General features: G+C 43.8%; 1 protein-coding gene across 7 annotated transcripts in view; it reads right to left on the bottom strand.

Annotated features, from left to right (window-relative positions):
• Positions 1-13,478, bottom strand: part of GRIA1 (glutamate ionotropic receptor AMPA type subunit 1) — a 201,720-nt gene extending 188,242 nt beyond the window's left edge. For 4 of the 7 annotated variants that reach the window (XM_079968214.1, XM_079968216.1, XM_079968215.1 and 1 more), the window contains exons 1-2: positions 13,009-13,476; positions 10,740-10,877 (exon numbers count right to left, since the gene is read on the bottom strand). In XM_079968214.1, coding sequence (XP_079824340.1) covers positions 10,740-10,877; positions 13,009-13,090 — 220 coding nt within the window. In that variant the 5' untranslated portion in view covers positions 13,091-13,476. Of the gene's footprint in view, positions 1-10,739; positions 10,878-13,008 lie in introns of all 7 variants that reach the window. The other 3 variants (XR_013836516.1, XM_079968219.1, XM_079968217.1) reach the window with 3 other exon arrangements.
• Between the last annotated feature and the right edge of the window lie 2,632 nt (positions 13,479-16,110).

Genomic DNA, 16,110 nt, shown 5'->3' with positions numbered 1-16,110 from the left:
TTTTCACTCTGGTTCTGTGGAACTAGCTTCACTTCCAGGCATTTACCATCTGTTATCCTGAGGATACAACTCTAAGACTTCCGTTATTAATTGAGAGTCAGGACTCTTTTTGCTCATTAGACGACCCTTGTCATCAGCCCCATATTACTCACTAATCTTAGACTTTCCCTCTGCTATTTTTCTTTGCGGCATTGCTGCACATTGGCCAAAAGGGGGGAAAGCCAAAAGCAGGGCCTGGGTAAATAATCTGTTTCTTTCTTTCTCATCACCCTCTTCCTATCACTTTCTCAAAAAAACGTTAACCAATTTTGTGGATTTATATTCTACTTCCTTTTCTCCAGCTATGGGTGTGAGTTATGCCATGATTTAGGTGAAAATGGGGGTTGTTTTCAACAACTCAGGATGAAAGGCATGGTGGGGGAAATTAGCAAGCCAAAATATCTTGCTGTCGGGATTGATTGGCAATGACATTTAAAGAGCAGAATGGAGGAAATCGAACAAAGGCAGCTGATGTGAGGAATAATGACTGACACACTGAGCAAACAGAAAGGAGACTGCTGTGGTACGTAATGTGCTGTATCATTTTTGAGCTATGTTGTGCTGAGAAGATGCTGGAATGCTAATGCTGAGATAAAAATCTATCTCAGACTCATTTTTAACCTCCCTCAGGCAATTTGTTTCTGCAAGATATTCTTTTATGTCCCACCATCCTTTCCTAATGTCTCAGAGATGGCCATAGCAGGAGACAGAACCAAATGAAACAGCAGAAGAAGACAAGCTGATTTGATGGTCTGTTGGTTAATAACAGAACTGTCTCAAGAAATCGGCAAAAAAAAAAAAAAGTACAAGAAAAAAGAAGAAGATGCCTCATTTAGCAGTCCTTGGGTCTTAAATTATAGCACTTAAATTATATGACTAGACTCTTTTGAGACCAGTAAACAAATGACCCTACATGACATGTTTATATAGCAAAATCTGTTTTTTTAAAGGGACAAACTCCTCACAGGGGAAATGCTAACTTCAATGGTGTTACCAAGTTAGTTCAGGTCATATGTTTCAAAGCATGTCTACATTCAACTTGCCCATTTTCATGGAATAAGCCCTTCCAGAAAATGAATGTTTGTGGAGGTGTAGATGGGAAGTTAGCTCAAATGGTTTACAAGGGGAAAACCTCTAACCACTGCAACTCTTCCCTTACTCACCTGGAATACAGTCTGATGCCAGTTTTACTCGCATGCTAATCAAATTTTAAGGAGCCAAGTGTAGGTAATGTTCAGATCATTTAGTACTTTATACATTATAAAGCCACTGAAACAATTCAGAGCTTTCCCAGAAAACAAATGGTTTCACTGAAAAACAGTACCAAAGTAGCAATTAGCTGGCTTTCTCAGAAAGGAGACAGGGAGAACAAGGAGGGATTGTGGGGTGATTTGATGGTACAGCCCCTCAGAAGAGCTTTGGCTTGCACAAGAAGAGAAAAGAAAGGGAACAGGTGCTGCAGAGCTGAAAATTTGTAGGAGAATAGGGTTAGACTACAGAAGAAGGGGAATTTTGAGCGATCCCCTTGCATTCTGACTGATGGAGAAGAGGGAATGTTCTCAGGATACAAGGTGGGCATCAGCCAGGAGCTACCATAATTTGGGGGAGGCAAATGTCTTTTCATTCTGTTTTTAGGGTACTGTAAATATCATCTTTAGGGCTCAGAATGTACAGAGGATGTACAGTGAGGCTTTGATAGATAGTTACACTACCCAGAAGTCCAACACTGATGAATAGCAGAATGGGGCCACATATTTCTGCCCCTCCCCATTCTTGCCTGAATTCCTATTCCTGCTCCTTACCATTTACATGAAATTAGGCTACAAGGACTGGGATCAAAGGCTGCATATAGCTTTAGGGTGCAGGTTGTCCATCTGCATCCTAGGTCAGGGTAGCCAACATGATACCCCCCAAATATTGTTGCACTACAACACCCATCATTCTTTGCCACCATGGCCAATGGCCTATTCTAGACAAAGTGGGGGGGACGACGACAATGAGATGAAATCACAAGCCAAAATATTGATAGCAGACGATATATTGAAAAGTCACATTTGAAACAGCAACTTTTCAAACACTGAACCTTGACGCAAATCAATATCTGAGTTCCTACCATGTCCACAAGTGAACAAAAATGACTTTTGCAGAACATTTTTTATTATATGAAATCCACAGATAGAAGAAGTTCTGAAGAGTCCAAGGGTGAGAACTAGATCCAGATTTTTATTTTGTTATTCTGTCTGCCCTTAAAACAGCAACATCAAAGAGCCAAGAGCATCATTAATTCCATTGCTAGAGACTGAACAGAGCAGACACTAACCAGAAAGTCTCTAGTCCATTACCCATGGCCTTCCTGACAGCTTGGCTCCAGATGCAGTAATCTGTATCTTAATCCTTCATACAGTTAGGCTGCTCAAATTCAATAAGTATCATTGGTCTGTGTGTGGAATCACTGCAGTTGGGAACATGCATTTCAGTCAATTTTATGGCACTCCTAGGATAAGCAAATACAACACACACAAATTTACATAGTATCATAGAACTAAGCTTGAGGAAGTTTAATTACAAAACTGCATTTTAATTGATTACTAGTGGAATAAATTACAACAGTCCTATTCTGAGAAATGGTGGCTGGTACACATTTATCAACGGAGGCTATTTCCCCCTGCTCAAACAGAATAATGGTTTAATTGCAATAAATCTAGACCTGCAGTTGAGAACATTGATGTGTGTGCATATTGCTTTTTAAAAATAATAATAATACAAGGCAATTTTAGAGCTGAAAAGTAAGGTTCCAGTGTGTTGTATAAGGAAATGAAAGAAAATATCATAACAAATTTATCATTTCATCATCATCATTTCTATTGCTTATAGGAGCACTGCAACTTCTACAACTAACACTACTAATATAGTAATAACAACAATAACAACATGATTGCATGACCTTGGTAGTTTCAAATAAAGAGGAAAATGTGTGATTGGTATATAAAGTCATCATACCAAAATGGAAAGGGATCAAACAACCATCTGCTCTACTGCCTTGGCGTAAAGTTGCAGTACACTAACTCCAGCAGCCTATCCTATCCAGAGCACAGGGCACCAAACTAAATAGCAGGTACACTGTATTGACCAACATGCACCCAGATTGCAGTTTACACCTAAAGAGACTTTTTAAGGCAAATGTCGAGGCTCCTGCATGAGTAAGATATCTGAAGATTGTCATGGGAAGCAAAAAGTGTTTTTATTAAGGCTACCAAAAATTGTAGAAAAAGAAAAAAGAAGGCTCCACATAATAAGTGCAGGTGTCTAAGCAAATCATACTGCAGCTCTTCCACCACCCATGAAACTTCTAGTTCTACTCAGCAAGCAGCATCATAAAGGAAGAGGGGAGTTGTAGTCCAACATCTGGAGGGCATTTGGCTGGGGAAGGCTGCTTCATACATTGACTCAACTATGCCCCATTGCTTCATGTTATTAGGATAGAGCCAAATGTTATCTAGTAAACATTTTCAGTGAGAAGGTTAGGGCTGTTGGAGAATCCAAAGTGCTCCTATTTTGCATCTATTGGCTGGTGTCCACAGTACAACCTGGTTGCTGCTTCAGCGCTAGTCTTAACAATCCAACTACCCCCTCCCCTTTACCCAGAGGCAATCAGATTTGGCTATGTGATGACATAATGAGGACAAATGAAGCTAACAGGACACATTGGGGAAGCATTGCCCTTACTTTGAATTGTCCTCATTGGTGTCATTTACATAGGTATATCTGATGATGATGTCACTGTTCCTCAGATGATGGTGGCTGATTTGAAGGGGGGAAATAGGTACCAAAATTGAATATCATTAGGGTGAAGAATAAACTAATTATCACCACCTGAATGATCCACATTGGGGCAGGAAGACAGAACTACCTGAGACTGTCTTAGCAGAACCTCCTGTGCAGAATTGGCAGGGAGCGTAAACTTTCCCTAAACCTCCTGGGGGAAAATAAGTCACCAAAAAGGGAGTTACATGTGATGAGTAAAGAAAATGTTCATAAACATACCTCCAAGTTTTGGCTCAGCCATATCTGTTCTCATCTTACAACCCTAATTTACTTATTGTATATCCATCAAGACTGAGCTCAGGGTGGATCACAACAAAGCAAAATACATTAACCAAAAATAAAGCATGCAATTCAAACAGATTATTAAAACGCATTTCATTTTTCACAATGGAGTCCTTATATTACACTTGAAATACTTTCTAGAAGAAGATGGTCTTTAGCTAGTGCTGAAAGATAGATAAATTCAGCACCAGCCAAAGCTCAGAAGGGAAGAGGGTGCTCAAAGCTATTGCTTAGAAGGCCCTCTGGTGGGCCATAGATCCCCTGTCTCTTTATACCAATAGCTGCTAGCTATGATGGAGACAGGGACGCAGGTGGCGCTGTGGGTTAAAGCCTCAGCGCCTAGGGCTTGCCGATCGAAAGGTCGGAGGTTCGAATCCCTGAGGCGGGGTGCGCTCCCGCTGCTCGGTCCCAGCGCCTGCCAACCTAGCAGTTCGAAAGCACCTCCGGGTGCAAGTAGATAAATAGGGACCGCTTACCAGCGGGAAGGTAAACGGCGTTTCCATGTGCGGCTCTGGCTCTGGCGCTGGCCAGAGCAGCGATGTCACGCTGGCCACGTGACCCGGAAGTGTCTCCGGACAGCGCTGGCCCCTGGCCTCTTGAGTGAGATGGGCGCACAACCCCAGAGTCTGTCAAGACTGGCCCGTACGGGCAGGGGTACCTTTACCTTTACCTTTATGATGGAGACACTGCTCTGCACCCCTGGTCAGAGCCAGTATGTTTCTGAATACCAGTTGTGGAAACCACAGAAGAGTGATTTGTGCTCAAGTCTTGCTTGTAAGTTTCCTGCAGGCATCTGGCTAGTTACTGTGAGAACAGGATGCTGGACCAAAAGGGCCATTGGCCTGATCCAGTAGGGCTCATCTTGTTGTTTAGTCGTTTAGTCGTGTCCGACTCTTATGTTTTTAATAAAGGATGGTATTACCCCAGCTGATGACAAAGTCTGGGTAGGATGATACGTTTCCTTTTGTTAATGTTAACTTGTGACCCAAATCAGTGATCCAAAAAACAACAAACCCTTCTACTCATCCTGATCAATTTCCTCTTGGCTGATAAAAGGTACAAGATAGCAATGCTACTTATATTTTGTGGGTATATATAAGTCCTCTTGCCAATACAGCAGTACCTTGGGTTAAGAACTTAATTCATTCTGGAGGTCCGTTCTTAACCTGAAACTGTTCTTAATCTGAGGTACCACTTTAGCTAATGGGGCCTCCCGCTGCCGCCGCACAATTTCTGTTCTCATCCTGAAGCAAAGTTCTTAACCCGAGGTACTATTTCTGGGTTAGCAGAGTCTGTAACCTGAAGCGTCTGTAACCTGAAGCATCTGTAACCCGAGGTACCACTGTAAAGTTAGGGTTTTTTGTTTTTTACACAATTAGCTTCATGCAATTTGCATACAGTTTTCTAAGTAAGTATAATTGAATGAACATAATTCTATGTTCATTCAGTAAAAACAACAGAAACAACACTACAAGTACCCGTACTATAATCTGAAGTGACATGCCACGGTGGATGATGCATTTACAAACAGATTTCTAGATTATGGTTGCTATTGCCAAGTGCAGCTCAGTATCAGGGACAGTCCAACCATTAGACGAGGCTTCTGCCTCAGGTGGCGGAAGCGCCCAAGGTAGCACCCCTGCTGCTGGTGGAGAAGTGCCACTGGCATCAATCTAGGGTGAGATCTTACCAAAATCACAAAAGCTCTGGTGTGATTTTGGTGAGATCTTGCTGGAAGCCAGCAAGATCTCCCCCAAATGCAATGCCAATGTCCGCACCGCTTCTCTGCCACTGGACGGTGAAGGCAGTGGCGGCAGCAGGGCAGGGTAGCACTTCCTGTTTCAGCTCATGTGGTGAAAGGGTACATCCTGCTAGAAATGGTATGTGTGAGCCATGTGTCTGTTAATAAGAGGTTGGTGGATGAATACCTGCAAGTGACTGAGTCCAATACATTGTGGAATAGCATTCTGGCTACCAACAGCATGAACATTATGCTCCACAAGCGAGGCCTGCAATAAAGTGTTCCAGCATGGAGTGTTGCTAATCAGGTTTCCACCACCACCACCACCACTCATTCCATTCTACTTCATGTTATTTTTCCACCACCACCACCAATGGAAACAGTTAGCCAGCTTCTGGGATAGCTCAGTTGGTAGAGCATGAGATTCTTGATCTCAGGGTTGTGTGTTCAAGCTCCACCTTGAGCAAAAGAATCCTGCATTGCAGGGGGTTGAATGAGAGGATCCTCATAGTCCCTTCCAACTCTACAATTATGTGATTCCATGGATACTGAGCACACTTGGTCCTCACTGGGACCAAGTCTCACCTTTTTCTTTCTTTCTAGAGTTTCTCACCCACCCCTTTGTAAACACTGAGGTTTCACCTACCCTGATGATACCTTCCTCTCTAGAGCATATGTTGTGCTGCTTCAAAAAGCATGGCAGAAAAAGACCGAGCACTGGAAATGGAGGGAATGAAAACCAATTCCATTTCCTCTTAGAGAGGAAACAGAAAAGCTAAGTGCTCTGGTTTTGCTACTCCTGCTCTTACAAGCTAAATCTAACTTGTTCACATCCTACATTTTCACATACTGCCATTTCCCATAGGTTTTATTTTCTCATTTACTGTTTCATTTACTATCTACTATGATGCCCCTCCATTTTGACTGTTTGGGGATTAGGTCTGCTGTGGCTGGCATGTTCAGTTGTGGTGTTTTCCACAGCTGAATTCTTAATATTCCTAATGTAAAAAAACAACAACACAGTTCATTAATCTAGTTGGCTGTTTTTTTGTTTCACAACAAAAATGTTTTGGGTGGTGATATGGCTTTTGGTGATAGGTCTTTCCCTAGAGAAGCAGGCAACTGTCTCTGAAGTCCAGATATTAGCAGAAGTAAAGATGTGCCTTTAATTTGTTTTCCTTCTGAGCAGCCCCCTATAAAGGGTATATAACATAAACAAATAATGTGCTCACCATAACAGACTTTTTTCTTTTTTTAAAGGGCTAACATTAACATAACTGTTGAAAGGCACCCAGTAAATTTTCATAAGCCTGCATTGTTAAAGGAAAAATGCATGAAAGCAACATTGCTATATATTCGTATTTATCGTGGGGTTTTTACCTTTCAAATTGCTTTAATGTTGAGGGGAAGACAAATGCTTTCTATAACAATTTAATTTCAAACGTGACCCATTTCCTAGGAGGTAGCAGTCAATATTGTTGCAGAAGCACCCAAGATTTAAATGCATCATATATAGCCTGCTTATTATTGCTTTATATCACCAAAGATGATGCCATGGCAACCATGCAACAGTCAGGCATTGCATCTGGCTTATTGCCTGTCAGCACCAGGTCTCAGTTCCACTGTATGTGACTCCTAGTTCTATTTCAATATTACCTGCTAGATGGCAGTGGATGACTTTTTACTTTGTGCACCACTGGTGGTTGGGGGACCCTCCTTGCAAAACTCCTGTCACATGTGGCACATGTGGACAAAGAAAATACATTTTCACAAGATGCTTCAAGACAACTGTTTTAAATGGAATAACTTTAGTTTGGTTTAAAAATCTTTACATTTTAATGTTTGATATTCTATATTTGTATAGTAAAGTACCCTGGGAGCTCTAAGATGAAGCATAGCTTAGAAATCACATTAAATAAATAAAACTCCATTTTGGTGCCAGTAGTCTCAAGAACCACACACAAACACACATACACACATACTTTTAGATTCTTGCTTATCATGCTGACTCTAATCCATGGGTAGGCAAACTAAGGCCCGGGGGCTGGATCTGGCCCAATCACCTTCTAAATTCAGCCCGTGGATGGTCCGGGAATCAGTGTGTTTTTACATGAGTAGAATGTGTCATTTTATCTAAAATGCATCTCTGGGATATTTGTGGCGCATAGGAATTCGTTCATTCCCCCCCCCCCCAAAAAAATATAGTCCGCCTCCCCCAAAAGGTCTGAGGGACAGGGACTGGCCCCCTGCTGAAAAGGTTTGCTGACCCCTGCTCTAAACTTCCACTTTACAGCAATGATTGCCAGCTACCACCATCGGGCTTTTAACCATTTGTGCAAGAACAGATCCAATAGCAATAGTTGTTTCTGGCGATTAGCTAGGTTCTGCCCTCCAGATTTTGCCTTGTGGTTCCCAAACCCATTGTGGGAGTGAAGGAGCAAGAGAAGCACATTCACAAAAAGATTAGAGATCAAAAGGGAGGGTTGTAAGATTTTAACCCCTCCTATTCCCTCAATTCTGCAAATGGCCCTGAGAGGCTATTTTGCCTTCCAAGATAGGCTCCCTGCTGACTCCAGTTTTTGGGGGGTAGGGGATACCCTCGTATTTTCAGGGGGAAACTTACAGGTGGTGAAAGGGTTAGAGGCTCCATTCCAACCTACCAATTTATCTCTGCAAGTGCTGCTCACCTCCACATTAGTCTTACAAGAACTAATGAGGAACACACACACCATTTTGATTGTATTACTGCCAGTTCTGTCCTAAGGCACCACGCAATAACTTTATCAGAAGAGCCACCTACTTTACGAATAGCTGAAAATATCAGTGGCAGGGCATCTGAGGACAAAGGTAGCTCATGATACAAAAAAAAGCCCAAACGCAACCAAGAGCGTGTTGTGCATCTCCATGGAAACAAACAATCTTTATAAGAATATTTACATCACATTATGAATAGAAAGAGACCACCAAAGCAATCAGCACTCATATAAATGCTGGAAATGAATAATTGCGAGTTTCTCCAATACAATCAGTGGTTATAAGAAAAGTGATATAAGAAAGGAAGGCCATTTTTAGTACAATTTTTAAGAGGCACAGGTGTAGAACTCCATGATTAGCTTTGTTACTGAAAGCACAGCTTGCCTACAATCTGCAGAGAACAAAATGATGGAAGATTCTGATTTACTAAAACACTGATAATTAATTGCAACTGCAATCAAATAGGTTTGCAGTTGGATGCAATTGCCATTAGGACACAGTGTTTTACAAAAAGCCAATCTCCAATATAAGCTAGTCAAAAAGTGTTGTTCCATTGGGACCGGGGGTGGGGGGGAGTGGGAGATGGTTTCCTTGCAGTTTCCATTGGAAGCATAATCTCAGTTCTGTGTGGATTAACTCAACTCAACTAGAGACATGAAACTGGCAAACCACAGGGCTGGGCGGGATCTCCTGGACCAATCAAGCCAAATGAACAATGATATTATATGACCCTAGACACCTTAGGATATTGTAAACTCAGATGCTGACACAGTTAGTTAAGCTCAGAAAGTCAAACTGTTTTTGAACAAAAGGATGGAAGGGCAGAATGTTTCCTTCTGAGCTTTGTCAGACTCTAGTTGTCAGAGATAAAATATCCTGCTTAATATCTGTAGTTAATTGTTCACGTCATTATCAGCTTTCCAACAGCAGCACATTCCTCTGAGTTTGTCTAGTTTTGATGCTATTCAGTGGTTTTCTGCATCCAGTAAATCAAATCCTCAATTCAGTCCATCAATCTAGCATAGCCTCCATCCATTCAACAGAACTAGATCTGTTCTGGACCCATATTCTGATTCTTCTTCTCACCTTGATGCCACACTTCTCTGAGTCCTTTGTGTTCTGCTATTTATAATAGCCACAGTCTAAATCCACCATTTGCACACACAATCCTTTACTAACAACATGCCAAAACTACAACTCTAAACATAATAATGATTCTAGTCTAGTTGGTGGAAGGGAGCCTTGGGATTATTCATGTCAGGAACAAGGTAAAGGCTTCTACATCAGACCAAATTTGTTATAAAAATTGGGTCTCACATATGTGTAACCGACAGCAGGAAACTGAGCTAAATAATTCCTGTAATACCAAATCAACCCCTTTTTGTGCATATAGCAGCATATATTTACAAAGACCAAAATGTGACAGCGATCCCATTTTAATTGAGAAGGCTTTGTTTTCTGCGCTTCTTTTATGCCTCTTCATGGCTAATCAACTTGGTTGGGCTTCCGCCCTGCTAATATCATATGAAGTCCTCCACCATGCTGATTTCTGCAGAGATGTCCCACAAAACCTATGAAAAGGTTTGCATTTTTTTAAAAAATTATTAATCTGAGAAACCTTTTAACAGCTCTGGGTAAAAGTCTAAGAAGAACTGCTTCAGCTCAGACCTCTCACCTTGCATGCATTGCTAACTTTCGATCTGAGCTTTGACTGCACTTCCAGCCAATGTCAGATAACTGTTGGTTACTTTAAAAAAAAAAAAGGATGCTGCGCGATTAAGTTATAGCTATCAAAATACAGTACATAAAATAATTCCTTTTCTGTTCTGTATGTATCGCACACTTGGGTTATGACAAATCGGTAACGATGGGTGGGGGAACTAAGAGAGGAATGGTGGGAACCATAGGAGAAGGAGAAGGAAGAGGAATAATCATAACTTGGGGAGTGGAACTCTGTTAGAGATCTCATCATACAGACCTTGATAAAGTGTTTTAATTTTAAAGCAACAGACTCTGCAATGGTGAACTAGATGGGAAAGGCAGAAAAAAAGATGAGGGGGGAGAGAGGGGGGGGCTTGTAGAGAGAGCCACTACTTACAGGTGTAGGTCATTTCAAAGCTGTCACTAATATTCACAATGTCAATCTGAGGAGCCAGTTTGGGGGGCTCTGTGAACTGAGACAACGCAAACATAAAAGCAGCATGTTCCTGGGATTGTTGAGTAGGAAATAATCCCCCTGGAGAAAAAGAGAAGAGAGGTTGGAAACTAATCAGCAGTGAAACATTAAGTGACAATGGCATTATTATGACCACACTCCAGCATGTAGGCATTCTAGGACACCACTTTGCTAGTAGAGTGGCAAAAACTTTTCTCCAGACACGTTTCCAGAAAGGTAGCCATGCCAGACAGTGTCTGCTAGCAAAAAGAACAAAGAATCCTCTTGTGCCTTAAAGACTGACAAATGCATCTGGGCATGATCTTTCAGGATCCTGTGCTGTCTGACCATTACACAAACACAAAACACACCACCAGGTCCCAAATATGATCTTAAACAAAAAGTGAATCAGGGCTATGGAGAACGGGGAGGGTGTGTGTGTGGGGGGGGTCATTTCCGTGGGCTTCATTTCCTGTAAGGGTTAAAAAGGAGCTGGTCAAATACAGGAATGAGCATCTCCACCCCCTTTTCATCCAAGGGAGACTCCTTCCCCCTTACACCAGATCTGAATCTGCTACATTTGCCCACACAGAGCAGATGTTTACTCAACAAGTTGTTGGAGAACTAAGAGGAAAAAAGGAACAAAGGAAAACGAATCCTGCATTATCCAAGCAGACCTTTCTTTGGACAATGGGGCCTGGGGAGTGGCCAAATAACTGTTACAAATAAATTAAGCCACACTGTATCACGAGGGGTGTTAGCAGTACCAAGGGGTGTATTCAGGTAACAAGAAGACCGCGCAAAAACCTGGGTGCCACAAGGTCTGCTGATTACTGAATTTATTTAGTTTCCCATCTTAGAAATGCAGGGTAGAGTGCGTAACTGCCCAAATGGCTCCAAGCGTGCTGCTGACAGTGGCTTAATTGTAGCTAAATGTGCAATTAGACCTCTGAATCCGGTTTCGGCACTTTGGGGGTCCATTTGAGTTTTGACAGCAATGCAAATCGAGTGTGACATCCCTAAGGTGCAGATGTGCAAATGAGGCAGAGACAAGAGTCAGTGGCGGGATGCAGCAGAGCATCATACGGATGATCACCATCGTCAATATTATTCATCGTTCTCACACTTTAATTCAGCAAAGAAAGCAAAAGCAGGAAGCGCAGCCTCCAACGAATAATAGCAGGATACTTTCTGCACGTTTAGCAGCATGCACGATTTCTGGATTTGGTTTTTTTTTTTCCCGTGAAAAGGCTTATTTTTGCACCAGGAAAACAAACAAACAAATCAATAAATAAAAAACACTAAACCCACACTTCGATGCCTGTGGTTGCCAAGGAGGGGGCTAGAAATGGCAGCCTGCTAATTTTGCAGGTTCGTTTTGTGTTTCCCCGAAGAAATCTGGGAAAGAAGGATGCCGGCGAGGGAACGTTAAAACTGCAATAAAAGCGCCAATCCTGCAAGTGAGGCTATCCCATGAGTTTCTCTCTCTCCACCCCCCCCCCCCTTACTGCGAGGGCGAGCCAGGAATTGGCATTGCAAAGAGACATAAGGGCGAGGAGGGAGACCGTTCTCCGAAGCAAATACTATCAATTATGTATTTGGGGTGGGGGGAGAGAAGCTGCCTGCTGACTGAATGGGGGGGGGGGCCGAAATGAATGAAAGGTGTATCGCTGATGCTTGGGAAGGGGGGGGGCGGGAAACAAGTGGATGCATGGAATGGAAGGAGCCTGAGTGCAACACCTTCCTGGCGTTGTTCTGCTTTTGTTTCAGCGCAACAACAAAGATTGGTTTCTCCCCGAGGTTATCTCTTTACTTACGGACAGTAGAAACCATTCCCCACTCCCCCAAACAAAAGGATGGCAAAGAATGCCAAGTGCCCCGGTCTACCCTTCCCCAAATGAAATGCTGAGTCCCAGATTTAGGAGGAGAGAGAAATTGTTTGCTTCCTCCATTTCGGAAGCAGGCATGTGCAGGCATGTCCCCCACCCACTAAGAAGGAGAGATGCATCCCATATCAATATCTTTTTTTTTTTTTCTCTCGATCCCCCAATTCTATAGTAAATCCACCCCATGCATGGGCCAGACCCCCATTCTTTCTTTGCGAGTGGAGGCGGTGGATGGGCTAGATCACACACACACACACACACACACACAGACACAGCCATCCAGGAAAATGCGTTCGCTACAGAATGGGCAACCTTTTCACACTCACCTATCTGGATGTTGCTGGGGAAATTGACCCCCAACACTGCCCCTAGGAAACTGGTGCAGAAGAAGGCAAAAATGTGCTGCATATTCCCTTTTGCATTGGCGAGAAAGAAGCCCAGGTCCAAGCATAGATTTGGTAGTTCCCCCCTTCTGGTTTTCTTCCTTGCTTTCTTCCTTCCTTCCTTTCTTTTTCCTTTTCCTCTCCCCCCTTTCGGTCCTCACTTCCTTCTATACTGCCGTGTGTCTCTTTCTCCTGGAATCCAGCGCTTAGATCGTTGCCTTAACGCCAACTGACAGCAGGATTAACTGAGCTCTGAGAGAGAGAGGAAGAGAGAGAGAAACCCTTTCTCATCCACAGCCCCCCTCCTCTCTCTCTCTCTCTCTCTCACTCACTCATACACATGCATGCACACACAGTCTTCTCTCTCTCTCTCTCTCTCTCTCTCTCTCTCTCTTTCTCTCTCTCTCTCTCACACACAAACTGTACTCTCTCTCCTCCTGCTCATTTCCCTCTCATTGTTTTACTGTCCACCCCACTTTTTTTTGGCAGCCTCTTTCCTGAGGGTCCCCTCCTTCACCACGTGCTGTTTCCCATAGAAACATCGGAAGCTGCCTCAGACTATTGATCCAGCTCTGCTCAGCATCGTCGACACCGGCTGCCCGCGGCTCTCCAGACAGGGCTCTTTCCCCAGCATTGCCCGGAGACACTGGGCATCCAACTTGGGGTGCTCTAACCACTGAGCCTCACCACCTTTTCCCATAACACCAACCGCCTTCCCTCCACAATCTTGCGGCAGGTCCTGGCTGGGACAGCCTCTCTGCCAGCTGGTCACTGAGCGGCAAACTCCAACCGAGAAAGGGCTCTGCTCTTTAGTCACAGATCAATAGGTCCTCGGGCGGGGTTGCTCGGCTCTTGGGATCCAAGGGCTGCGAAGCTCCAAGTCGCTCGCTACAGTCCAGATCATTAAGACAATGATGGGTAAGATGGAAACAAACGGCTCTCCAGAGAGGAAGGTGAGGGGGGGGGGTAATTTTCAGGGGAAGGCAAAAGGAGAGGCTGACATTCGTCTTTTGCCTTTCCAGCTCAGTTTTCTCCCATCTGTCTCATCATTAACCTGCTTGTCCCATTTTGCCTTCCTGAAGATGTGTTTTGTTCCTGCCCTCAACGGAAAGGAATCCAGGCTAAAGAGGGCAGCACAAAGGCTAGAAGTTTACATACCTTAGGCTTATTAATGAGAGGTGTGTGTGTGTCTCTATGTGTGTTTGTGTGCGAGAGAGATGATGAGGAGAAGGTTCGGGCTCTCTTACAGCGAACAGCTTTCCTTCCCACTCTCGCCACATCTCTTCTGGGATTTAAAACATTTAGGGGACAGGCATTCGTTTTGTAAATGCAAATCCACTGCAACGGAGGAGGGCACAGTTCAATCGCTGTTATTTATTCTTTGTATATACTACAGTAGCAACCAGGCAAGCCGGCCTAGAGCAGGATCCTCCAAGCAGCTCAATCCTGCGCTTGACTTGCCTAGCAAAAATATATAAATGCTGCAGCTGCACCAGCATTTCTATTGGCATACTCACCAACCAGTGAACCAATCCTGGCTTTTGTATCTATACAGTCTCGTTCTTCTTTGCAAAACCAAAACATCGCCTGCTGCAACAGCAAACTAAAAAGACAGGAGTTAAATGCATGCCCACTGACCCATCCACCCTGCTCTTCTATGTTTCAAGGGACCTCAGCATGGCTCAATGCACATGAAAACACAGGAAGAGCCTGCTGGATCAGGCCAATGGTCCAATGGTCCAGCACCCTGTTCTCACAATAGTGCCTGTGAAAAACCCTCATTGCAGCACCTGAATGCAAGAGCATAGCTCTCATTGGTAGGAAAGAATGAAGCAGGGTTGATTCTTAGTAGGTGGGATAACCAGAGGAAGGAGGCAAGTTAGGATCCCTCCACAATAGTGCCTCTGGGAATATATAGCTGAATGATTGCCATTCACTTATGTTGGGAAATTGGGATATTGTTGCCCTGAAAGGAAAACCTGCAGTCCCGTGGACACTCGTGGTCTGGCCCTCACTAATGCAATTTGTCCTTCCCTGCCATGTGCAGAGCAAACAAGTGTACTGCCCCCTCCTTGGGGGGGGGGGGAGCATCCCACAAGGAGGGAGCCACCACAGAAAAGGCCCATTCATGTGTTGCCACCCTCTGGACCTCTTGCAGAGAAGGCATGTGAAGAAGGGCCTCAGATGATGAGGGTAGGTTCATATGGAGAGAGGCGGACCTTGAAGTATTAATAATAATAATAATAATAATAATAATAATAATAATATGCAGCCCATCTGACTGCATTTCCCCAGCCACTCTGGGCGGCTTCCAACAAAATATTAAAAACACAATAAAACATCAAACATTAAAAACCTCCCTAAAAAGGATGTCTTCCAAATGTCAGATAGTTGTTTATTTCTTTGACATCTGATGGGTGGGTGTTCCACAGGTGCCACTACTGAGAAGGCCCTCTGCCTGGTTCCCCGTAACCTCAGTTCTCACAGTGAGGGAACAGCCAGAAGGCCCTTGGAGCTAGACCTCAGTGTCTAGGATGAACGATGGGGGTGGAGACGCTCCTTTAGGTATACTGGGCTGAGGCAATTTAGGGCTTTAAAGGTCAGCACCAACACTTTGAATTGTGCTCGGAAACATACTGGGAGCCAGTGTAGGTCTTTCAGGACCAGAGTTATGTGGTCTTGGTGGCCACTCCCAGTCACCAGTCTAGCTGCCTCATTCTGGATTACTTGTAGTTTCTGGGTCACCTGCAAATGTAGCCCCATGTAGAGTGCATTGCAGTAACCAGAGCATGCACCACTCTGGCAAGATAGTCCACGGGCAGGTAGGGTCTCAGCCAGTACCAGATGGAGCTGGCAGACAACTGCCCTTTACACAGAATTGTGGTTTTGAGTTCAGAGTCAGAGTTGTGTGCATGAGTTTGAGCTGATGTGGGAAGCTGGAGAAACAGAGGCATGCCTGCTCTGTGCTGGATCCAGAACTATGAGGAAGCAACACCTGTTGGGAGTTAATGCATCCATTCTATGCTCAGGTTGCATATATATGCT

Source organism: Podarcis cretensis (assembly GCF_951804945.1).
Source record: "Podarcis cretensis genome assembly, chromosome: 2".
Classification (NCBI taxonomy): domain Eukaryota; kingdom Metazoa; phylum Chordata; class Lepidosauria; order Squamata; family Lacertidae; genus Podarcis; species Podarcis cretensis.
Note: the sequence above shows the minus strand (reverse complement) of the source record. Positions and strands in the feature narration are given on the sequence as shown.